At 40.2% G+C, this 26517-nt stretch overlaps 2 protein-coding genes across 2 annotated transcripts; one reads left to right on the top strand and one right to left on the bottom strand.

The window, feature by feature from the left end:
* Positions 1–15027: 15027 nt before the first annotated feature.
* Positions 15028–18800, top strand: CSP1 (chemosensory protein 1). The gene is made up of 3 exons (XM_089735454.1): positions 15028–15166; positions 17495–17679; positions 18427–18800. Exons 2-3 carry the CDS (start codon positions 17496–17498, stop codon positions 18612–18614), a joined length of 372 nt encoding a protein of 123 aa, XP_089591580.1. The 5' UTR covers positions 15028–15166; position 17495; the 3' UTR covers positions 18615–18800.
* On the bottom strand, positions 15536–26470 carry CSP2 (chemosensory protein 2). Its single transcript, XM_028172224.2, has 3 exons — positions 25760–26470; positions 24858–25014; positions 15536–15602 (listed from the first exon to the last, which is right to left on the bottom strand). The coding sequence occupies exons 1-3, from the start codon at positions 25938–25940 to the stop codon at positions 15536–15538; spliced, it is 405 nt and encodes a 134-aa protein (XP_028028025.2). The 5' UTR covers positions 25941–26470.
* Positions 26471–26517: the final 47 nt, after the last annotated feature.

Raw genomic sequence — 26517 nt, 5'->3', positions numbered from 1 at the left:
TTTTGTCACAAATAAAAACTTATAGGAAAAAATTCTGATGTCCCTAAATATTACAAGCGCCTAGATTTTATACCATACGTAAAGGAAGAAATCTAAAAATAGTATTTAAGGTACGATTGCTAATATTTTATAAAATTTTACCAACAAAGATATACGCAATATAATCTATACTAATATTAAAAAGCTGAAGAGCTTGTTTGATCGTTTGGTTAAACGCGCTAATCTTAGGAACTACTGGTCCGATTTGAAAAAATCTTTCAGTGTTAGATATCCCATTTATTGAGAAAGGCTATATATGAGTCGTCTATTATCAAAGGTGCAATCTGTGCATTTGGACAAAAAATTTTATTGATATGTCAATACAGATTGATTTGAATATAATCGTCTCCTTCAAAGAATACGGTTCAAAACCTGCATTAAATAAAGGTTAATAGTTAACCTGTTATTTATCTAAGATGTCGTTCCGAAGAGTTTTGTGACTGCCGATGGAATACAAAGTCAATAATTCGTTTTTCTGATTTACCAATCATTGTCCAAAAGTCAGATTGCCGCCTTTGATAATAGTCGACTCATATATATATAGGCTGTATAACATCACGCTGATATCAATACGACCTGAGTACTAGCAAAGAATATTCCAAAATCGGGGTTTCCCTTTGATAGCTTCCGCTGCGCGCGCTGCGGAACCGGTTAAAGTTTCGCTTGAATAATGTATGACAGAATTGTTTCCCTTTAAAAGTTCTAAAAAAAAGTTTTTTTTTTTTTTATGATTGAAGGATTACTGGTGGCCCGGAGGCCTTTCCAGTTTCACCAGGACAGGTGGGCGAGCAAAGGCGCAGCCAGGAGGGGTGGGATTTGCTAACAGCTGCCCGAGCGCCTCCGAAGGAGACCTAACAACTCAAGAGTAGCTGCTTCGCGAATGAATCTACTACCGGATCGGAATCGCGACCCGCTGAGAAGATCCGGCGAGAAACTCAGCGAGCTGATTCATGGATTAGGTTGCACGGCGAACTCTTTGTCGAGTTCGACGAGTACGGTTACCGAGGTCCCTAAGCCTGCTCCTAGAGCTGAAGGCGTCTAGTGCAAAGGTTATTGGATCTGATGGATCCGTAAGGACGTGTCTAGGGCGTCGACGCATGATCAGGATTCGGGGAGTAGTCAGCGGCGGCTACGATAAGGCGATTATCATGACGCATAGCCTTATCGAAGTACCGTTCCGACGCTGACTTCATGTATTTCTGTATAGATTCGAGACCCAGGTCGTCGTGTAGGTCAACGTTCCTCACGAACCACGGAGCTCCGACGGCTAACCTGCAAAAGCGGGATTGTAGAGATTGAAGGGTGTCTATGTGTGTGCGGGCCGCATGAGCGAACACCACACTCGCGTAAGTCATGACGGGCCTTATGCAAGTTTTGTAAAGTGTCACCTTGTTCCGAAGGGACATTTTACTCCTCTTACAGATCATGGGGTAGAGTCTACCGAGAATAAACGCGGCACGGTCACGGACTGATTTTATATGCGGGCGGAATGTCATCGATGCATCCAGGGTAACGCCCAGGTACTTGACCTTCCTGGCCCAGGGTATGGATTGACTAAAGAGAGTAATCGGGGGTGTGAGATTCCTCCTCCTAATACGGGAGGAAATCCGTGTGGAGCTTCCCCTCTGAAATAGCACCGCAGTACTTTTCGCTGGGTTGATGTCTATGCGCCATTTTCGGAACCACTGTCCTAGGGCTAGGGCTGCGCTCTGAAGCTTCTTCGCGATTAGGGACTTGTTTCTACTGGAATAGTAAACAGTCGTGTCGTCGGCGAATAAAGCTAAATGGGTCGGCGGTGACCGGGGAATATCGTTAACGAATAAGCTAAATAGGAGGGGTGAAAGGACAGAGCCTTGCGGGACTCCAGCTGTGAGAGGTCGTGGGGAGGAGCGGGTTCCCTCGACTCGATATCGAAAAGAGCGGTTCGACAAGAAGTCCCGTATGATGAGCACGAGACTATCCGGCACGCCCATGTTGAATAGTTTGAAAATCAAACCGTTGTGCCAGACTTTGTCGAACGCTTTTCCGACGTCGAAGAAGAGAGCTCCCGTGTATAACGGTTTTGGTCGATTAAGCCCCACAAGAATGTGCTCCGTGAGGCGGTGCACCTGTTGAACACATGAGTGATTTGTACGGAATCCGAATTGTTCATCGATGAGAATGCCCTTGGATGAGACGAAGTCTCTGAGGCGTTTGTAGAGCAGACGCTCATACAGTTTGCCTAGAGACATGAGGAGGCTAATCGGGCGGTAGCTCGTCGGATGATTTTTTGGTTTACCGGGTTTATGTATGCCGATAACGTCCGCTTCTTTCCACACCGCGGGAAAGATACAGTTCGCCATAGCGGCATTGAAAATAGATGCCAACATCACGATGAGTTGGACGGGTAGAAGTTTAATAACGCGGTTGGATATACCGTCGGAACCGGGAGCCTTGCGAGGACGTAGGTCTTTGATCAAGTCTTTAACTTCCATCGGGGTGACGGGTGGTAACGCATCCGAGGGTGGCAAGGAGACTCTGCGTTCTACCTCACTGTCTACTAATTCTACATGAACAGGGTCCACGGATTGAGTGCTGGGCGTGCACTGGGTTTGCAATGTATCGGCCAGCAACTCTGCTTTTTCGTCATCATCAAACGCCGCGAGTCGGCCTGAGGGGCCTACGAGGGGGGGCATAGTTACTACCATATCCGATTTGAGAGTACGAGCTAAGCGGTAGTAAGACCTTTGGGAGGGCGCGAGTCCTTCTAAGAAATCAGACCATCTGGCATCTCGGACTTCGGCGATGCGAGACTTTACGTCGCGTTGTAGGGCACGCATTCGAATACGATTTTCCGCGGTAGGATACCTGTCGTAGGCGCGTATCGAGGCGTTCTTAGCTCTAAGGAGTTCCCTAATATCATCGGACAATTTGAAGCGGTGAAGGAAATCCTCCGCTACAACTTGTTTCGATGATCTATCTAATGTTGAGGTGATGTGTGACGTTAAGATGTCTATGGCTTCAGCGGTATCCTGAGGAGACGGGGTAGAGTCCGGGTTAAACGGGAGCGATGGTGGATCAGATTCAGCCAGGCTGATGCCCAGCGTGTGCCAATCCACCACAGTCCTCGTGACGGGAACGGAGTCGGGAGCGCGACCGAGCTTCATAACGACGGGACGGTGGTCTGAATCTAACTCTGAAACTACTTCGATCGAGTGTAAGCTCAGAGTTATGTTTTTTAATAACGCTATGTCGAGTATATCCGGGCGATGCGCGATATTTAGCGGGTAGTGAGTCGGTGTTAGCGGAGCGACGATATCGAAGGCGAGATCGTCGACTAACGCGTCAAGCCGCCTGCCATTCGGGGTTGTGGTGTGTGAGTTCCACCTGATGTGTTTACAATTTAGGTCACCCGCCAGAATGACAGAGCTCCCCATGCCGAGCAGCGCCTCGATATCACTGCTTAGAACGATCTTATCCGGTGGAAGATAAACGGACGCGATAACGATCGGCGCGTGTCCCGTCAGTGAGATTCGGCACACTGATGCTTCGATATTAGCGAGCGCGGGAGGATCGAGCGGGACGCAATGCAGGGCTCTTCTATAGTAAATGACGGTACCACCACCACGAGCAGAGAGCCTGTCGTTCCTGACCATGTTATAGTTCGCGATTTTAGGGTCACGGCGCGCGGGCTTAAGTAGGGTCTCCTGCACTAAAAAGATATCAATTTGATGGTCACGCAAAAAGTCAGAAACCTGATCACGTTGATTTGCGAGACCGTAAGCGTTAAAAAATCCTATCGTTACGGATAGGGGCTTTATTCTACTTATATACGCCATTGATTACCGGCGGAGTGAGGGGAGGACGTACGTATTTAATGACGCGTATACGTCGGCGTATTCTTGCACAACGGCGATAAAGTGTTGTGCAGTGGAGGCAGCGCGAATGGCGTCGCCCAAAGCGTTAACGCGCTCAAAGTTGATCGACTGAAAGAAGTCGATCGCTAAAGCGAGATTGTCGGACGCGGTCGGGGGGCAAGTCGCGGGAGAGGGACGAGTTGCGGGGGCGGGACGAATCGCGGAGGAGGGAGTTGTAACCGTGTTCGTGTACGGCAGCGGTTTCGCCCAAGCCGAGACACTGGGCACCGGCGCCGGAACGAACGCTGGCTTAGCCTGCGACACAGAGGGTGCCGAGGCTTTGATGTCTGGGCCGGAAGCTCGGAGGCGGTTTTGGCGGGCGACGCGGCGATTTATTTTCGGGGCTCGGGGGTATCCGCGGTAATTTGCGGGGTGACCCTGTGTTTGACACAGGACGCAGCTAGGCGGTTCCGTCGCGGTTTTTTGATCGCGAGTGCATAGGGCCGTGGCGTGATCGCCTAAACACTTGACGCATCGGGGGCGCGCGTGACAGTTACGGGAAGAATGCCCGTATAATTGGCAGTTATGGCATTGGCTAGGTGTGCCTTTCTTGTGTGGGGTTTCGACGGCGATTCCGGAAAGGCTACATACCGTTCGGATGTTGAATATTTGCTTACCCTCGGGGGTAGGCTGGAGGGCGACGAGAACCATGTTATATGGCTCCCTTCCGCGACCTGTGTGCATGCGGTGTACGGAGTTAACCGGTAGGCCTTGTTCGAGAAGGTCGGCCTTGACGAGCTCGGCATCCAACTCTTTAGGGATGCCACGTATGACGGCACGGACTTCGCGCTCCTCCTGGAGCGTATACGTGTGAAAACTTATACGCTCCTTACGGAGGTAAGAAGAGAGGGCCCTATGGTCGTCGGGTGTTCGAACCTTAATTTGAATGCCGTTCGCGAGGTTACGGGCATTCGTGAAGTTGATATTTTTGGCCTTAAGGGCCAGGGAAACTCGATCCCAAGCTGCCTTCTCTTGGAGGATTACCGGGGGAGGGGTCTGGGTTTTATTTTGTGCCACCGGACGCGGCGACGGAGTGGCACGGGCTGGAGGCGCAACGGGAGTCTGAGGGCGGGGGCGCGACGCGTTCGCGGCTTTGCTAATTTTAGCGGCCGCGGGAGCTCGAGACTCCGCGGCACGCTTCTTACCCTTTTGTACCAGGGTGAATCCATCCGTCGATGAGGCGGGAGCGAGGTCGACCTCCATCTCCGAGTCAGAGTCGGAGGACGAGGAGGCGGGCGCAGGTGACCTACGAGCAGGTGTTTTGGAGGGCACGACGGAGGCTGCGGATGATCGCGCTGCTGGAACGGTGGCCACGGCGGACGACGCAGCAGTTTTACTCGCCAGTATAGGCGACGCGGGAACGGCAGGCACGACGGAGGCTGCGGTGCTCGATGCAGAAGCTTTGCACGCAGGTACAGGCGACGCAGGAGCAGCGAGCTCGGCGGAGTCCACGAGAGGGCTCGCGATGTGATCGGCCTTGAAGGCCAGAAACTCTGAGGCGAGCTGTGGGTGGCGAAGTCGGAGGAATTCCGCGAATACAGCGTCCATGATCGCTGAGTGCCCAGGTGGGCCGGCCCCGGGTCTTGAAAACACTCGCCTTGCGGCGAGGCCCCAACTTCTCGGACCTGAGCGGTTCTATTGAACACAGGTGGCGATGCGGCACGATTACTACAGGACAAAGAAAAAACGCAACAAAACGGAAATAACAAAAAGAAACAGAACAATTAACCACTTCCAGGAAAACAGTTTGTCGGCAGATGTACCACGAACACAGAAACAACAAAAGGAAACAAAACAAATAAAAACTTCCAGGAAGAGCACTTAGTCGGCAGATGTACCACGAACACAGGCCGCGCGAACAATGGCCGGGCTAACAAAAGCCGGGCGAACAAAGACCGGGCGATCGAGTGGTCGATGAGCACGTCCGCACGTGACGGGTGCCTCTATCGGAATCTCTAAAAAAAAGTCCGCGACAGCATAGACTATACGTTAAGGTTGACGCACTACAATGTTTTTTATGCTAATCAAATTTGTTCTAAAATAAAGCATTTTTGTGAAGGTGTTTTTATAAAGATGATATTAATCCCTATCCAAATAAATACGTTATTCATTATTACAACATTGAAACACCCAAATCACTTCAAGATAGGCTTTGACAATAATATATTTTTCTGGATTTCTACTGAATCCCATCATCAGATCTTGATGATTACAGGATAGTAGATCACCGGCCATCCACCATGTCATTGGCGGTGACGAATTGAACTAATAAATACACGTGTATCTTTTGAAAGTCTATTAATATCTTAGAACTAGCTTTTGCCCGCGACTTCCCGAATTGTTCCGACGCCGGCCAGCGCCTTGTACATCAATATTACGCCCTTGATCATTATTTTGCTGCGATATCACTTTAAAACTGCGATATCTTCTCATACTCATTAAAATACTCATAGCGAGATACTCATTAAAATCAGACATAGACATATTATGTCTATGTTTTAAGGTTGGCTCACTATAACTTTTTTTATGCTAACCAAAATTGTTCTAAAATAAAGCATTATTTGTAAATAGAATGGCATACATGGATAAAAAGAATCTGTACGAATTGATAACCTCCTCATTTGAAGTCGGATAAAAAGCATAATTTTGGTACGTTAAATAGCTCCTTAACATTCTATTATTCAAAAATATTTTCACCGTCTATGTAGATTAAATCGCGGGTAAAATTTACTTTAATGTTTTTTTAACGGTAATTTTAATTTATATATGTCATGTACTCAATTACAGTAAAACACATCATTCATAACAATACTTATATACTAGCACCATACCATAATATTTTTTATTAATTTTCTGACCTTACTTTCCTTACTTTACTTTAAAGAAAAGTCGGAAAATATGGAACAATTTGTTAAAGTTTTTAGTTTACGATAATATTTCAGACAATCATTGTAATTAATGAGTTAAAAAATATTTAAAACATTTTCATGCGATTCACAAACCTGGTCTGGTCGGTAAACCCAAATTATGGTTGGTATTGGTATGTTGAAATTAATTGCGAAATAAAAATCTTCAAATACATTCGATAGTGTCGTCTAGGGACAGATAACAGAGCTATTTCGAATAAAATCGCAAACAAGGCTTTGAGTTTAACTTCAACTTTACAAATAGAAGACTAGTAAATAAATAAACAAATAAATTGTAAATTTCTATTGAAAAAAAGGTAAGTGAAGTGAAGTTGGTAACTGCTGTGATGTTCTTTATTTTTTAAGCCTTAGGTAAGAGCTTTGTAGCAGGCAGCGGTGATGTTCTTGGGAAGAACTAATCTCTTACTGTCAATGGGCCTACCCGATAACACGAAAAGAACAAATATCTCAAACAAAAATTAGATACTTACAGCGATAAAAAATTACAAAGGGGTATTTTCAGAGATTTATGAGAACGTGAATCGAAGAAGACTGTTTGGAAAAACAAAACAAAATTTTATGATTATGCTTTATACATACATAAAATTCTCGTGTCACGGTGTGCGTGATTGAACTCCTCCGAAACGGCTCGACTGATTTTTGTGAATCTTAGCGTGCATATCGGCCAGGGTGGGCGGGCAATCAAATAACATCTATTTTTCATCCCCCAAAATGTTAAGGGTCCACCCCTAAATTTTATTTTTTATTTCTTAGACAAAATGTTTTTGTTCTTATTTTTTTATGATACAGCATACAAAAATACATATAACCCTAAATTTTCACCCCTCTAAGATCAACTCTTATTTTTTATTTGATAATTAAAAACTTTAATTTTTTTGCAAGAATTTTGTTTTTGTTTTGTCATGACTTAGAATAAAAAAATTCATATTACTCTGAAATTTTCACCCCTCTACGATCAACTCCTATTTTTTATTTATAAACTTTAATTTTTTTGGCAAGATTTTCATTTTTATTTTTATTTTGTCATTAATTAAAATAAAAAATCTGATGTTACTCTAAATTTTTCATCCCTCTATAATCGACCCCTATTTTTTATTTGTTAATTATAAACTTCAATTTTTATGGGCAAGTTTTTTTTTGTCATGACTTAAAATAAAAAAAAAACATATTACTCTCAATTTTCACTCTAATACGATCAACCCCTATTTTTCCATCCGGATTTTTATTTTTTTTTATTCTATGCACAGATCCGCAATAAGGTTGTAAGATGGCAATCAAATATTATAATTGTAGTACGATCAATTCTTATTCAGAGTTTATATATCATATTATTATATAAAATGAAGCATCAGAATTTACGTGAATTTAGGTTATTATTTTGGGAGCTTTAAAGCGTCTGCAAAGCAATTCGGCCCACGGAAAGTGTCTGGGAGTATCGGCGACTTATTTTTAAGGATATTGCTTAAAATATACGTAAAAATCAGCTTTCAGAATTTACGTGAAGTTCGTAATGATTTTATTTTTATTAGGTAGGTAATTTGGATTCCCCAGCGTTAAGAAAAAAAAAAGGTAATCAAGGTTACCTGATACCTGAAAATTGGCCGTCTAAGCAAGCTAGCAGGTAGGCATGCGTTCTTAGTACATACTAACACTACGCAATCGGCCACATTTCATTCGTCAGAAAATACGTGACGTCTCGTGGCCCTGGGATCTTACTCTATAAACGGCTGGACCAATTTAAATGAACTTTTTTGTATGTGTTTGTGTGGCATCCTAGAAGGGTTAGATTCACAAATCAGCCCGGCAGATGGCGCTGCAGTCGATATTTAGGATAATTTATCTTTCCTAGAAATAATTTATAAGGCAAAACAACGTTTGCCGGGTCAGCTAGTGTTATATACCTAAACTTTACATTTCCAATTGTCAATGAACGAGACTTGAAATGCATGCTTCTTTATATATTAACATCAACACCGACTATAAAAAATACACACATTTGTTGAAGTTTCTTCGAGTTCTGTCAGTCGTACTTTTTGATGTAGGGGGTTGGAGGAAAATGTGTTTTATTAATTTAAAACTAACATTGTAGTAACATCCATTTGGTGATGCCATTAAGTATATGATATTTTTAAAAGAGAAGAATTAAAAGTACAAATGATATCTAACCGTCCGTTTGATTCTAACGAAGAAATTCGATGCATTTTAGAGTCATTAAAAGGAAAAATGCATCCTAACGCGACACTTTTTTTTACTGGTGATAGAACGGTTTGTCAGTCTTACGGGTAGATAATATACTACTACCTTGCCTCCTTTTACCGTGAAGCAGTAATGCGTTTCGGTGATGGGCGTGGCAGTCGTTGTACTGCAAAATCGGACTTAGAACTCTTTGCTCAAGCTGGGCAGTGACATTGTCATTGTTGATGTCTACGGGCTCCGGTAGCCACTTAACATCAGATGGGCAGTGAGCTCGTTCACCCATCAAAGCAATAAAAAAAGGGTGAAATTTATCGATTTAATGCAAGTATCAATAAGAGTAGCAAAAAACTGACCCAAGCATATTTATATACGAATACCTAGAAATATGTATGTCAAGGATGTACGTAAATCGCTTTCGTCGGCCCGTAACGGATAATGCCAATGCCATTTTATAAAAAGTGCTATATGATTACATACCCATTAGTACTTTCAAGACAACAGAAGAGCCAGTTGTTGATCAGAAAATAGAAAATAGTTTTGAGCAATTTCTAAAGTCTTGATTTCCATAAAAACTGCTTGGGCACCACATGAGATCACCGATAGTTAGTTAGCTAAAAAATTTCCTAGTATCGTCAACTGTACACCTAAAGTGTCGACTTCATTGAATAAACAATGCATGAACAAACGCAAACGGACAAACCAATATTTTTAAAAGGATATACATATATTAAAGTTCACAATGAGAACAAGACATGTTACGTGTTCACTTAGCTTTATTGGTTTAGTTAAAACTTGATCTTAGTCAACTCACTATTTGCGATTCTTGTTATGCGTGTTTATTCCTGCTAGTCACACCATTTTGAAGCATTCCTCCGCTAGCATCATTGTTTTCGACGTTTTTTCTAATACCACTTACATTTTATTAAGTCTATAATATGACAGTTAAATTGAGATAACTAGTCAGACAGGAGGACAAAGTACATTTTTAGATAAGATTGTTTACTGAAAAGGATAATCATGTTCTACGTACCTTTTTTTAAACACACAATCACTGTGTTTTCTGTTTGAAACATGCTCATAAATAAATATTAATAAATTAGAAGACTTTCATTAGATAAGCTAACAAGATAGCTCACTCGATGAAAAGTCTTCTGAGGCTTATGGATACCGACGTTGCTAGGAGAACAGCGAGGCGGCTACGTACCCCTAAGTACTTTCCTTAAAGCTCATTTGAAGAGGGACATGTCCCCAATGGCACGCCGTGACTGATGGTGTGTTAAAAAAGCTGAGGATGGCCTCTGTCTATCTCTCATAGATCTTTGGCAAATACCAGGTGTGCAGCGAGAGAGAGAAAGAAAGAGAAAAATAAATTAGTTACATTTGATTTTAGAACATCTGTCATTCTCACTCGTCATTCTCCGGTGAACATTAATAGTTTTTTACTTATTTTTGCGGCAATGTTTGTTAAATATAATTTTAATATTAAATTACTTTTAGGTTCTTCAAGTACCGGTCAGGGAATGCGCGTTCGACATGTAACCTAACCTCATAGACACAACCCACTGTGCTTCTAGCCCATTCTCTCAGGTCGAGTCCGTGAGCTGACCTACCCATCGGAGTGTAGCTGGAATGGCCCCTAAGATTGCCAGTTATTAGGTAGGGGAAAAAAGTGGAATATGGAGGAGAACAAATTTCTGTGATAACATTATACAAAGTAGCCATATAGCCAAGTGCAACAAAATTTTTCACCCGCTTAGTATTAGTCACACATTCACAAGTACCGGACATTTTACTTAATAGGAGATTTTATACGGTGCATCACAGTTGGACAGGTAGCGGCCTAGCTCTGTTCCTGTTCTGACCAGAATTGTATTGTATTTCCATGAGCGACGGTAACCACTCACTATTAACTGGGCCGAAACTCGTCTGCATAGAAGGGCAATAAAAAAAGAAAAAGAATTAAAGGTGTTAATGTTTATGTGCTATATGATCTTAAAGTCTATATTAGTGAAGTCGTCGTGGCCTAAAGGATAACACGTCCGATACATTCGTATCTAGCGATGTACCGGTATTCGAATCCAGCTGACAAGTACCAATTTTCCTAATGAAATACATACTTAACAAATGTTCACGATTGATTTCCACGGTGAAGGATAGATGTCTATGGGCTCCGATAACTACTTAACATCAGTTTTTTTTTTTTTTTTTATTGCTTAGCTGTGTGGACGAGCTCACCGCCCACCTGATGTTAAGTGGTTACTGGAGCCCATAGGCATCTACAACGTAAATGCGCCACACACCTTGAGATATAGTTCTAAGGTCTCAGTATAGTCACAACGGCTGCCCCACCCTTCAAACCGAAACGCATTACTGCTTCACGGCAGAAATAGGCGGGGCGGTGGTACCTACCCGTGCGGACTCACAAGAGGTCCTACCACCAGTAAGGTGGGCTGTGAGTTCGTCCATTCAACTAGGCTCAGCCAGGAGGGGTGGGATTTGCTTATAACTGGCCGAGCGCCTCCGAAGGAGATCTAAAAACTCAAGAGCAATGGCTTCGCGAACGAATCTACGGAATCGCGACCCGCTGAGAAGATCTAGCGAGGAACTCAGCGGGCTGATGCATAGGTTAGGTCGCACGTCGACGTCTTTGTCGAGTTCGACGAGTACGGTTACCGGGGTTCCTAAGCCCACTCCTAGTGTTAGAGCTGAAGACGTCTAATGCAAAGGCTATTGGATCTTATGGATCCGTAAGAATGTGACTAAGGCGTCGATGGTGACTGGCTCCTGCATGATCAGGGTTCGGGGAGTAGTTAGCGGCGGCAACCATAAGGCATTTATCATGACACATAGCCTTACGGAAGTGCCGTTCCGACACTGACTTCATGTATTTCCGGATTGATTCGAGGCCCAGGTCGTCGTGTAGATCAACGTTCCTCACGAACCACGGAGCTCCGACGGCTAACCTGCAAAAGCGGGATTGTAGGGATTGGAGGGTGTCTATGTGTGTACGAACACTACACTCGCGTAAGTCATGACGGGCCTTATGCAAGTTTTGTAAAGTGTCACCTTGTTCCGAAGGGACATTTTACTCCGTTTACATATGGGGTAAAGTCTGCCGAGAATAAATGCGGCACGGTCGCAGACTGTTTTTATATGCGGGCGGAATGTCATGGATGCATCCAGAGTGACTCCCAGGTATTTGACCTTCCTGGCCCAGGGTATAGGTTGGCCGAAGAAGGTGATCGGGGATGTAATATTTCTCCTCCTAATACGGGAGGAAATAAGCGGTGAGTTTCCCCTTTGAAATAACCCTACTGTCTACTGTGATTTTCGCTGGGTTAATGTCTATGCGCCATTTTCGGAACCACTGTCCGAGGGTTAACGCTGTGCTTTGGAGTTTACTCGCTATTAGGGACTTGTTTCTACTTGAGTAGTAGACGGTTGTGTCGTCAGCGAATAAGGTTAGCTGGGTCGACGGCGACCGGGGAATATCGTTAATAAATAAACTAAATACAAAGGGAGAGAGAACGGAGACTTGCGGGACTCCAACGGTGAGTGGTCGCGGGGAGGAGCGGGTTCCTTCTACTCGATATCGAAAAGAGCGGTTCGACAAGAAGTCTCATAGATGAGCGCGAAACTGTCCGGTACGCCCATGCTGTAAAGTTTGAAAATCAAACCGTTGTGCCAGACTTTGTCGAACGCTTTTACGACGTCGAAGAAGAGAGCTCCCATATATAATGGTTTTGGTCGGTTAAGCCCCACGAGAATGTGTTCCGTGAGGCGGTGCACCTGTTGTATGCATGAGTGATTTGCACGGAATCCGAATTGTTCATAGATGAGAATGCCCTTGGATGAGACGAAGTCTCTAAGGCGTTTGTAGAGCAGACGCTTATACAATTTGCCTAGAGACATGAGGAGGCTAATTGGGCGGTAATTCGGCGCCTTATTTTTTGGTCTACCGGGTTTTTGTATGCCGATAACGTCCGTTTCTTTCCACACCGCGGATAAGATATAGTTGACCATAGCGGCATTGAAAATAGATGCCAATATCACGATGAGTTGGACGGGTAGAAGCTTAATAACGCGGTTAGATAAACCGTCGGAACCGGGAGCCTTGCGAGGACGTAAGTTTTTGATCAGGTCTTTAACTTCCATTGGGGTGGTGGGTGGTAACGCAACCGAGGGTGGCAAGGAATCTCTGCGTTCTACCTCATTGTCTACTAATTCTATATGAACAGGGTCCACGGATTGAATGTTGGGCGTGCACTGGGTTTACAATGTATCGGCCAGCAGCTCTGCTATTTCGTCATCATCAAACGCCGCGAATCAGATTGAGGGTCCTACGAGGGGGGCAAAGTTACTATCGTATCCGATTAGAGTGTACGAGCTAAGCGGTAGTATAATAAGACCTTTGAGAGGGCACGAGTCCTTCTAAGAAATCAGACCATCTGGCATCTCGAACTTCGGCGATGCGAGACTTTACGTCGCGTTGTAGGGCACGCATTCGAATAAGATTTTCCTTGGTAGGATACCTATCGTAGGCGTTCCCTAACATCGTCGGGCAATTTGAAGCAGTGAAGGAAGTCCTCCGCTACAACTTGCTTCGATGACCTATCTAATATAGAGGTGATGTGTGACGTTACGATGTCTATGGCTTCAGCGGTATCCTGAGGAGACAGGGTAGAGTCCGGGCTAAACGGGAGTAAGGGCAGATCAAATTCAACCAGGTTGATGCCCAGCGTGTGCCAATCCACCACAGTCCTCGTGACGGGAACGGAATCGGGAGCGCGACCGAGCTTCATAACGACGGAACATTGGTCTGAATCTAACTCTTTTTCACTGGTGGTAGGACATCTTATGAGTCCGCACGGGTAGGTACCACCACCCTGCCTATTTCTGCTGTGAAGCAGTAGTGCGTTTCGGCTTGAAAGGTGGGGCAGCCGTTGTAACTATACTGTGACCTTAGAACTTAGATCTCAAGGTGGATGGCACATTTACGTTGTAGATGTCTATGGGCTCCAGTGACCACTTAACACCAGGTGGGCTGTGAGTTCGTCCACCCATCTAAGCAATAAATAAATAAAAAATAAACTCTGAAACTACTTCAATCGAGTGTTAGCGCAGAGCAATGTTTTTTAATAACGCTATGTCGAGTATATCCGGGCGATGCGCGATATTTAGCGGATAGTGAGTCGGGGTCAGCGGAGCGACGATATCGAAGGCGAGATTATCGACTAACGCATCAAGGCACCTGCCATTAAAGGTTGTGGTGTGCGAGTTCCACCTGATGTGTTTAGAATTTAGGTCGCCCTCCAGAATGACAGAGCTTCCCATGCTGAGCAGCGCCTCGATATCACTGCTTAGAACGATCTTATCCGGTGGAGCTCTTGCAATCCTTCGGGCTATGTCAGTTACCTTGGTTCTTCGGCCAACCTCCTCATTCCTGATTCGATATCGCACTATATGTACGGCCCATTCGGACAGAAGCTCGGTAAAATCATTATATCGTCGGAAAGCCGAAGGTGAGTTATGTACAGACCGTTAATTTTGATTTTTAGCCCATTCAAGTCCAGAACTTAAGCAGTAAGCTCCAAATTTAGCCATTGATGAGTTTAAAACACACAGGAACTCCAAAATATTATATGTTAAAATGTAATATCTGTTCATCTAAACGATGCATTGTTAAACCAGAAGCTCATTTTGGAAAAAAAAACCAAAAGTGGCAATTATATTCAATTTCTCATTAATTAATTTTACCCTTTTTCATAAAACGAATTAATTTGGATTTTTAATTATTAAAAACAAAGCATTTTTAATAAATCCAGTATATTATTACTAGTTGTGTAATACAAAGACAAGTTATAATGTATGTTAATTAGCTACAACAAAGACACTTGGCAATTATAGCTTCAGGTCGGAGATTAATCGTTACGTAACATCTTCAATAATGATGGAGACATTGTAAAAACAATAAAAATTATAATGGTATAAAAGAACATTTTGTTGTGTAACCCTCAGTGTTCCTTGAGCTCGGGCTGGCAAGCCACACTGAATCTGAGTCAAGTCTCTGGGTGACATCGTTTTTGTGTTGCTTAAAACCATTGCAGAGTAAGTGCTTTCTGAAAATTAGTAAATAAAATGTGGAAAGATATATTTTTCGAAAATAGTTTAATGAAAATCATTAAGTACTACTAATATAATAGAATATTATATAATATATTACCTATTTTTGAGAAGGGTAGTCATGCTTTACGCTCTGAAGTGTAGGACAGACATTATTACAAAATAAACACACATATGTGTGTAGTCTTACATTTCACAAAGATAGGTGAAGATCTTGAATCTTGATAGGTTGACAATTCTCGATCCTTCTGCGACACCTCGCAAACGTAAGTAGTATATTCATTCTTGCCACCCCACATCATCATAGTCGGTTGCTCTTGGCAGAGCAGTCTGGTCATGTAGATTCCTTGTTTATTAAAGCCTTGACAGCTGCTCTCCATAGTTCCCACATCCTCTAGGAAATCCACGAGTACCCTCGACCCTGCAATGATCAAGCTATACCCAGACCAAGTGTTGCTATAATTTAGTAGGCCTTCCAATTGATTTCTGTAGTCGAACATAAGGGCCATGGTCGAAAAGTTTGAAAGTTTATTACCAGCTCAACTACTCCGTTATTGCCTCAGAAGCTACTATGACTATCGTTATACGAAATTACCTTTGGTAAAGTCTGATGACATTCAAAATTTAGATCTGAAGTAACGCTGAGACTGTTTTAGTTCCAGCAGGGCAGGTTAATTGTCCGAGAAAATCTTTGTGGTCTAGTCAGATACCGTTTTGAAGGCTATCGCTATTATTGCGTGCGCAATATTTTTGGGTCATCGGTTACCACCTAAGAACAAGTGTGTCGATACGTCCCCTACCAATTCATTTCTTCTTCTAGCCCTTATCTCACATTATGTGGGACAGGCTATTAACATGATTGGTTAGGATAGCTTATTAACATGCTTATAAGCAATCTTTCTTCTTCGCGATAGTCAAAGAAAACAGTCAACAATTGACTTTCGATCGATTTGGCGTTGTTTTTTCGGTTGTCGATTTTAGGTTCAGTTTCAGACGTTGATTGTCTATTAGAGCGTTGCAAATCTTTCATCATATCTCGACCGCTTTTGAATACTTTGATAAATTCGATTCACCGTAAGCTTTCTGTAACATTTTCAGACTCCGGACAAGAAATTCGATTAAAATTTAAGACAAACACTTTACTAGATATTTTTGTTCATTAGAAAATTATCTATCTAAATAAAACAGCACTGTATTTAATTTAAATAACAGATGCAACTGTAACTTTGTGCCAAAATACTTTCCATTATTTGCTAGTTGTGCCAATCTAAAAACAAAAAAAAACTTTTGGTAGTTAGGAAACATTAATAGATCATTCATTCCCGATATTTTTTTTACTATACATATTATTATATATAATTATAGTGCACCTGACTGCACCTATTAGGCTGCTTACTGTGAGTAATCTTGGTACAATTTCATTGCTCGATACTCAGGGTAGGAAAATTGTGTATTATTTTTTTTCTGATTGATTTGTAATATGTTAGGTATAAGCGGGTATAATAATATGTATATATGTATGTGTAAATTGTATATTATTTTATGATATTATAGTATGTAAGGCGTTGTATATTATAGGTATAACGTGTGGGTTTTATGTTTGTTTTTAATGTTTTTTCTGAATAAAGCAGTGCGCCTTCCTTTGCATTGCCCTACTCCACCACCTGCTTAACTGGTAGAGAATGACTTAGGCATTAAGTCCGCTAATGTACTCTTGTACATAAAGCTAAATGAATAAAATAAATAAATTTACTTGAGACTTTAATCTTAGACTCAAGTTAGGCGGCGGCATATGTCGAAAGTGGATATGAGCTTCGGTGGCTGATTCACATCAAGAGAATCATAAGCTCGTCTAAGTAATCATCTATTTTATTTTATAAAGAACTGAAAACACATAAAAATATCAACATAATATCAAAGAGCTTTGTATAATAAACATAGTGAAATAATCTTAATGAGTGCTTCAATGCGCGGTCATATCGCTAGTAGCACTTTACTCCAAACAACAATAAGGAATGAATTATTTTAAATTTAATATTGGGTGGCTAACTATGTGTAAATATTACAAATAATCATTTCACCACGTACCAAGCACCGAATCTGCGACGATTCAACAGCTCGATTGTCGAGAATATTGCTGTACCACAAATGCATTTTAGTAATAAATTAATTTTCAAAATTATATCTTTTCAGTGGATGTGAAATCACTATTAAAGGAAAATAAATGCTTCAGTGTTGCAGTTTCGAAATATTAGATTTAAAAGAATACAGTTAACAGAGAGTTGTCTTAAATATTTTTAAATCTTTTTTCAGCATGAAGGGTCTTACAATTGCTGCACTTTTATTCGTGGCGGGTTTATCGGTTGCCGAGAAGTACACCGACAAGTATGACAACATAGATGTTGATGAAATTCTTGAGAACCGAAAGCTACTGGTTCCTTACATAAAATGCGTATTGGACGAAGGCCGCTGCACTCCCGATGGGAAGGAACTTAAAGGTAATTTTAAAATGAACAACCTTTCACATCACTGAGTCAAGGAACATCAAACGGCTGAAGGTACCCGGTATTAAGTGGTTATCGAAACCAACAGACATCAACAATCTAAACCCATCTTGAGACATGAGTACTAAGGTCCCAGTTTTACAATACAATGGCTGCTGCACCCTTCAAACTGAACGCATTACTGCTTCACAGCAAAAATAGGCAGAGTGGTAGTGCCTATTCCTGCGGGCCCACAAAAGGCCCTACCACATTTAATGAGCTAAATAACAAAGCGTGGATGCCACCTCTCACCTTGAAATGCGAGATCGTAGTCTCGATAACTGACAGAGCCAGATATTTCCGCTGTAAAGCCGATTAAATTCTATTTGAAGATCTCACAAAAAGAAGAAGATAAATGTCGCTCCAACGAATTCAATCAATAGCGGCGTGTAGTTTTTTTTTTATTGCTTAGATTGGTGGACGATCTCACAGCCCACCTGGTGTTGAGTGATTACTGGAGCCCATAGACATCTACAACGTAAATGCGCCACCCATCTTGAGATATAAGTTCTAAGGTCTCAAGTACAGCTACAACGGCTGCCTCACCCTTCAAACCGAAACGCATTACTGCTTCACGGCAGAAATAGGCAGGGTGGTGGTACCTACCCGCGCGGACTCTCAAGAGGTCCTACCACCAGTAAGTAGTTGGACTTTACACGAATTCCCGATACAAATTAACATGTCAATTCTGTTCGATTACAGCTCATATCAAAGACGGAATGCAGACAGCATGTGCGAAGTGTACAGATAAACAGAAGGTGTCAGCCAGAAAGATCGTTAAACACATTAAGCAGCACGAAGCTGATTACTGGGAGCAGATGAAGGCCAAATACGATCCCAAAGATGAATTCAAAGAAATCTACGAGGGATTCCTCGCTGGTCAAAACTAAACTTGTTATAAATGCTTGCGGTGGTACAACAGAATAATTGTTTTTTTTTTGTAATCATAAATGGCTTTTGGTCTGTAAATTCGAACCATATTTAATTTAATTGTTGTTGATTTTCCCGTTTGTTTATTTAAGTAAACGTTTTAAAATCTGTATTTAATTATTAAAAAAGAAAAAGAAAATTCTGAATTGGTTTTTATTACTTTTAAAATTAAACGATAATCCGCACATGTTGAGGTGCTTTTTTTTTCCTACATAGCTGAGAGCCTTAAGAAGCTATTTCAGCGTAACCTTAACTAGTAGGTGAGCTCACGGGGCTTAAACCTGACGACGTTGTGAAACTCAGTGGGCTGTTTCTGAGGGTTAATTTACTCGTCGAGCCCTTCGTAGCAAGCGACGAGGTCGACGAGAACGATAACCGGTGCTTGAGGTACCTAGCACCGTCAGTGGATCGGGAGGATCCGATTTGACGTGTTTGGGGCGACGTCGACTGCTTTCCATTCTGTCGCAGGATCGGGTATGTAGTTACCGGCGGCCACGATGAGAGGGTTCTCATGTCGTACCGCTTTATCGAAGTGGGTTGAGGTGCTTCTGCGTTCCAACGGATGGAAAGCAGGCGGCGAGCTCGTTTTCAACTTTGTTGATAATTAAATAAACGAGTTGCAAAATTATTTATATGAATGACATTAGCCAACTCTGTGCGTCATACATGTACATACTTAAGACGTGACGCATGTGTTTGCTTATACAGAAAAATAATCAAAAAAAACTAGAAGACAAAGAGTGGAAGGTACTTAATGCATTTTTCTATTATTATCATACCAAAATTTATTAATAGATATTTTATAATTTCTAACGATAGTTCTTTAAAATGCATTTAGCGACAGGAAATAAAGAAATTCAATCAAATTAATATTGAATCTTTAAAAATAAAACTGCTTTTATTCAACACTTCATTCAACAACTCTCAGTGTTTTTTTTCTTACCTATTCGCTGGTAGCCTAAGGGGCTATTTAAGCTACGCGCAAGCGGGTATGTGAGCTCACACGTTCAACCTGAGAGAATTTACTAACAGCATGCTTCGCATAATCGCAAGAAACTCAGTGGGCTGTGTCTGTTGGGTTAGTTTGCTTGTCGAACTCTTCGTCGTAGTCGAAGAGCTCGACGTGGACGGCGACCGGTGCTTGAAAGGCCTAAAAGCATCCTAGGGGATCCGACAAGCATGTTTCGGGTGACAGCGGCTTTACCTTTCCCCGTCGCCTGGGTTCAATACGTAATTTGCAGTGGCCACGATAAAAGGGCTGTCGTGTCGGGCCGCTTTGTCGAAGTAGCGATCTGACGCTACATTAAAATACTTACTTATCGGTTCTACATTTAGATCGTCGTGAAGGTCGACATTCCTCACGTACCACGGCGCTCCAACGGCTATTCTGCTGTAACGGGACTGGATAACCTGGAGAGAGTTTATATGTAGAGTTTATGTATATTATGACCCGCATTCATTACCATCTGAATGACGCCATCAACTTTTAGATATGAGTGTTAATATTCTATTAAGGCTCGATGGAAGTGTCTATGGTGTTATCAAACTCATGGACTCAACGCTTCAATTTGGGCGATGGCTTTAAATATATTAAAATTTTAAATCGTTCTGTACTTGGCAGCGTAAATCGTTCCACATTATAATTAAGATAATGAAGAGCAAAGCAAACAACTAACTATAGCAAAAACATTACGTGAAACCAATTAATCAAAACGCGTGCAAGTCTTTGCGTTCTTAGATTTTTCAATTTAATTGCTTCTTTGTTGTTATTACGTTAATTACAATACAAAATGGACATTGAAACTTTTTCATCACATACGATTATATTTGTTTTTCTATTTTTAATTGTAATTCATTAATATTACAAATCACACATGACAAACATGTCACTAGTGCTAAATACACAAAACGCTATTTTATACGAGGATTTTTTTATTTCACTAGTAATTGTTAAATAGTGAGTGATTATAAATTAGCGGAGTGATTATGGTCGTGCATCGTCAAATAATAGTATTTTCGCTTGTCCTAGACACAATTAAAACTAGTTTTATGGTTTGATCCCGCATTTTGTTGTCATTATACCTCGTCAGGTCATAAATTCTGTCACATGTTTAATGTAAAATAATTGAAACAAGTTTATTCATTATGTAACCATTCATATACCAAAATGAACTTAACAAAACATAGATTCTTATGACACTAAAGTTTATTCAAAATGACCTCCGTGATTTTGAATACAGGCCTTCAATCTGCGCGGCCAGTCGTCTATCGCAGCACGAACGAAGTCCATGTCAATATCGGCGGCTGCCTTAATCAAGGATGTCTTGAGTGACTCCAAATTGGGTTGAGGCTTTGAGCACGCCTTTTCCTCCAAGTGTTGCCATATCTTGTAATCTAACGGATTCAAATCTGGACTGGAGGAGGGCCAGTCTTCGTGCCGGATGAAGTCGATTTCACGCGCCGCCAGCCAGTCTTGTGTGCTCTTCGCTCTATGAGCTGGCGCCGAATCTTGTTGGAATACCCAGTGCCTGTTATTGAACATGGTATGAGAAACAGGTTCCACAAGGTTCGTCAGGACTGTATTTTGATACACAACTGCATTCGTTTTTACACCTTTCTCACAAAAATGTACCTCTGTTAAGCCCCAATAAGAAACTCCCAACCATACCATGAGCGAGGATGGAAAATGACCTCGTTGGACACGCGGAATACGGTTGCTCGCTTTTTCACTACTGTGTGCGTACACCTTATCATTTTGTTTGTTGTAGCTCTCTTCTACGGTAAAAATTTTTTCATCCGAAAAAAGAATTTCCCAATATTTTTTTCCCGCGTACCGCTTCAACAAAGCGCGGCATCTCTTCAGTCTCAGGTCCATTAGACGAGCATTCAAACGTTGTCCTGTTTTTCTTCGATATGCCCGAAGCCCTAAGTCTTCATTTAACACCCTTTTCACCGTGGTTCTGCTGAACCCCATCTGAAGGGCCAACAGTTTCTGCTTACGTTTGGGATTTCTTTGAATTCGCGCTTTCACAGCTTTTATCACTGCTGGAGTCCTAACAGACCGAGGGCGACCACTTCTTGACCTGTCATCTGCACTAGAGTCTTCATTGTATCGTTTGATGGTACGATAAACGAATCTTTTGGTTATATTTAAATTTTTTTAGTATGTTAAAAATTTGAATAGGCGCGTAACCGCAACGATGCAATAACTGCAACACGGTCTTTTTTAAGCGTCCACTCCATATTTAAAAATGAGTAAAATTCTAAAAGTATACATTTTTATTTTCATGAACAATTCGAAATTCGAATTCAATAAACTTTTTTGTGGCCAGCATTCTAAAAGAAAAGTTTTTACTGTGTGACAATACTTATGACCTGACTAGTTATTATTTCAAACGTTTCGAATACTATTGTTGTTATGGTTATATACCACTAACTCGTCGACATTCAAATATATAATTCAAAATTCTATTGAAAATTACCTACTTCTTGACGTAACGTTTCTTTGTACAAAGAAAAAACTAAAATAATCTTGAGTACGTACACTGTATTGTAAGGAAATCAGTTTTTAAATTCGAAAATCCACATAACTGTTTTTTTTTTTCGAATTCCATCATTTGGGTTGAACTATTGCCTTTTTTTTTTTTTTTCAAATTTTTTGTCTTGTTCTGTCATAAGCCCTGTCTTGTATCCTGTCTTGGATTCTAGTTTTTATAGAATTTAAGGAGCATGCTAGCGGAGCTGGACTTTCTGCGTTCATCCACAGTACGTTTCCAAAGATTTTGTTTGCATGTAACAACCGGCCATAGCAAGAATTCCTACTGGGTGCTTTCCGAACGCTATGACATGTCCTTTTTAAAACTAGGTTTTGGGATAATACACATAAATTACTTATAGATAAGCAACTCAAGCACTCAATAAAAATGTTAACGGGCGTCGGCCACTAGATGTCTTCGCTTCGATTAGTTTCTCATTGCTCCCGTAGTTGGCAGTAACATAAAATATTAACTATCTTATATTTTATTTCTAATGAAAGATTTTGTAAATTTTCAGAAACCTCAAATTGACAAAATTTAATCAATTTGCCTATAACAAATAAAGGCTTGTATGATAATTTTATTCTGTGCTTAGTAATACAATAATTAAACGCCTTAACTTTAACAACATACAAGTTTAAGGGCATCCGCTACAAGATGTCGCTAGTTTCCATACAGAAAAATATTTGTCTTAAAGTATCGCAGTTTCAGGGCCCTGTCGGGAGAGTCGTCTAATCTCAGACACTGGCACTGACCATTAGGTGGGCCATGTGCTCATCGTTTAGACACTGCCTAATAAAATATCCACTGAATTACTAAACCTGTTTTCAAGAGTACTTTAATCACCAAAAAACGAGCGCTTAATAACGTAATAGCTAATCATGCGGTATCAAAAATATTTTAAAACTTTAATAGTGCTATTGAACTTAACTTTTAATATTAACAACGCGGTTTTTGTTTCGTTGTATTTTTCCGTTAGTAAAGACCTTACTTTTACGAGGGAGGAAATACGCACTTGACAATTAACATCAACTAATGGTTTTTTTTTGTTTAGTTTTTTTCTAGCTATTTTGGTTGTTATAATAAAAAACAGGATAGGATTCCGAATTAATTTCTAAAAACAAAAATAAAAATATAACATCACGATGCGGATGCCGCCATTAAACTTGAGAATTCAGTCTAAATGTCTATAGTAAGAGTATATATCTAGTATAAATTATAAAGTAAATAGAATATTAGAGTTCGGATTAGTTTGAATTCAAACACTCTTAATTTAATTTAAAGAGGAAAATATCGGAGCCCATAGACATCTACAACGTAAATGTTGCTACCCACCTTGAGACATGATTTCTAGGGTCTAAGTATAGTTACAAAGGCTGCCCCGCCCTTCAAACCGAAACGCATTTCTGCGTCATGGCAGAAATAGGCAGGGGCGTGGTATCTACCCGTGCGGACTCACAAGAGGTCCTATCACCAGTAAATGGACTTTAAATTAATTGGAAATACATCTTTTAAATAGAACTACATTTTTCCTTATAACATCACTTCGATACACATTAAATTGAAACTTGAATATCAGAGACACTAAAGTCCGAAAAAAGCGAGACAACAATGTTATATTTATTTTTTATTACATTTAGTTGTACTTAACTTAGACAGTTTTCTAAATTTATGTACAGGTAAGTAAACTTACAAAACAATAGTATGTGCCTTCTGTTTTCAACCAGGCAAAATCATGTGGTGAGCGAAAGTTTTTTATTTCCAAATACCTAGATATTATTTTATCGTAACAAGAGAACTGTGTTTGTTATATTATTGCTATTCTTCTGCGTGACTTTATCTTCGTAAAGAACAAATCACTTGTGTACGAATCAAAAGAGCGAGTTCCAAGTATTCAATGAATATTTACTAAGGAGTTGTAGTCATTGAAACGTTAGCGGAAATTGAATTAACACAGCAATGCAAATTTATAGAGCGACATTGAAATAAAATTGTTTAATTATCCGTTATTTATAATAGTGTTCGGTTATATGGTTATATCGGTTATATTCATTTAGCTCCTTCAATAATTGAATTGAATTTAGACTTTATCTTAAGTTACGCAAATTTATCTCATTGTTGTAATGAATAAAACTTCTCTTCGCTTCAAAAGGAAAAAAATGCATATACTAAAATCGGTAGTCGATTAGAAATCTGTAATCCGGATGCTATTAAGTATAGCTTCCTGTAATTCGACTTTTTAATTTTAGTTTAACTAGATGATGACCGAGCCGTGCTCGGTTTTTTTTTTTGATAACACCATCTTGTGTCTTTAAAGCGATTAGTTGCCCTCAATTAAGAAAAATAGTATTATTATTCGCCAATAGATGTCGGGAAGAGTTGATTATAGAAAACACGAATAAAACAACATTTTCTGAAAATAATTCGTAGCTAGATCGATTTATCGCCCCCGAAATCCCCTCTATACTAAATTTTATGAAAATCGTTGGAACCGTTTCCGAGATTCAGATTATATACATATATATTAATATACAAGAATTGCTCGTTTAAAGGTATAAGATTAAAATACTCTAAAACAGCGTATTAATTAAAAACTAAAGCTTTGTACTATATTGTTCACAAAAAGAAACGTTTTCTTGTTAGTTAGATTCCATTTTAGCTTCGTACTTGATTAAATATTTCCCTTCAGGGTCGTACTTCGATTTGAGTTGGTTCCAGCTTTCCGGTTCGCTGCTCACTAAATAATTGATGACTTTGATGATACTCTTCTGTTGGTCTTCGCTGCATTTGTCACAGTTTTCTTCTAATACGTTTTTTAAACTAGCTGTAATTAATAAATAAACTATATAAGCATAGGAAACTTAAATACCCTTTACGGTTTTATTTTATTTTATTCATAATACTATTAATCTATATATATAAAAATGAATTGCTGTTCGTTAGTCTCGCTAAAACTCGAGAGCGGCTGGACAGATTTGGTTAATTTTGATCTTTATTTATTTGTGAAAGTCCAGAGAAGGTTTAAAGGGTAGATAAATATGAAAATGCTCGGAATTAAATAAATATAACAATTTTGTTTTTCCTCTCATGTGTACAAAACTTTAGGTCTTTTATTTATCGATTGAGGCACTACGAAGTCTGCCGAGTCAGCTAGTATTCTAATGAAAATGTAATCGTCAGAGATATCGAGTGTTCATTATTTACTGCCTTGATCGACAGTATCGATCGCCTTGATTGGCAACCGACTTTGCGTCTGGTGTTAATTGGCTGGAGTCCTCCATGAAAACATCAAGAAGATGATTAATATTAACATGACCGAAAATTTTGTTCAAATTAGGTTGAATTTCGAATACACGTTATGCCAGCTCTGGGAGCTATAATCATAGTAAAATTTTCATTACATTACAGTTTACTTAAACGCAACACAAAAATAACATATGTTGAAATAAATAAAGTTTGTTGCACATAAATAAGTTTCAGTGCGTAGATTTTATTTAAAGTTTTATGATAATTAAAATTCATTTGAAAATTATTTATTTCTTATATTTTGAAGTAACTTATTTACTTACATTTAAGGTCTTTTCCGGCACGAGTGCAGTTTCCCAGTTCGAGAATACAGTTAATGTACCCTAACAATAATCGTCGATTTTCAAAAATTTCCTCAAGATTTATGTTGTCAAAAGGTGTTTTTGGACGAGCAATGACTACCGTCGCGACACCCAAAAAACATAGTAAAATAACAGACTTCATTCTGAACCTTAATAATTTAAATTAAGTATGTCTTTTTCTTAATTGAATTTCAAATTTTTTTTATGCTTAGTTAGATCGTTCTTTTTTCTTGAATGCTCACTTCACGGCGAACGAGATCGAAAGAAATCTAAAATTATCGTTTTTTTTATTTAAAGCCGTTGACTGTTGATCATTTACTTAGAGTCGTTTCAAAACGAGTTTACTATTGCTTTTTTGTTTCGTTGAATTTAAAACCAGTTTCACGAGGCATCTATGAAAATATTAGCTAATTGTTTTTTTTAATTAAGTTTAATTTACTGAGCGGAAATTAATTTGAAAAAATGTTTATTGTTATATTTTGTAGTTGTTGTTGTATAGTTTGTTGTTCATTTGAGATTAGTAGTAAAAATTAAATTTAATTTGAGTTAAAAAAAAATCTTGTTATAGGTGTGAGAAAACAATAGATGTTTTAGCGTATTTTCTTGCCCATGTCGGTAACCATGAACACAAGTATTTTGAACGGTCAACTTTAAATTGGTTATAATATACACATCCGGCAAAGGTTTCCTCGAATTCTTAAATTTGTATATTTGAAAAA

This window comes from Bombyx mandarina, chromosome 19 (assembly GCF_030267445.1).
Source record: "Bombyx mandarina strain Sakado chromosome 19, ASM3026744v2".
Classification (NCBI taxonomy): domain Eukaryota; kingdom Metazoa; phylum Arthropoda; class Insecta; order Lepidoptera; family Bombycidae; genus Bombyx; species Bombyx mandarina.
Note: the sequence above shows the minus strand (reverse complement) of the source record. Positions and strands in the feature narration are given on the sequence as shown.

Coding starts and splice junctions, on each gene's coding strand:
- CSP1 (XM_089735454.1), top strand. CDS start 17,496: ATGAAGGGTCTTACAATTGCTGCACTTTTATTCGTGGCGGGTTTATCG. Junction 17,680..18,426: donor CGATGGGAAGGAACTTAAAG/GTAATTTTAAAA, acceptor GTTCGATTACAG/CTCATATCAAAGACGGAATG.
- CSP2 (XM_028172224.2), bottom strand. CDS start 25,940: ATGAAGTCTGTTATTTTACTATGTTTTTTGGGTGTCGCGACGGTAGTC. Junction 25,015..25,759: donor TGCCGGAAAAGACCTTAAAT/GTAAGTAAATAA, acceptor TATTAATTACAG/CTAGTTTAAAAAACGTATTA. Junction 15,603..24,857: donor GAAGGGAAATATTTAATCAA/GTACGAAGCTAA, acceptor TGATCATTGCAG/GGTCGAGGGTACTCGTGGAT.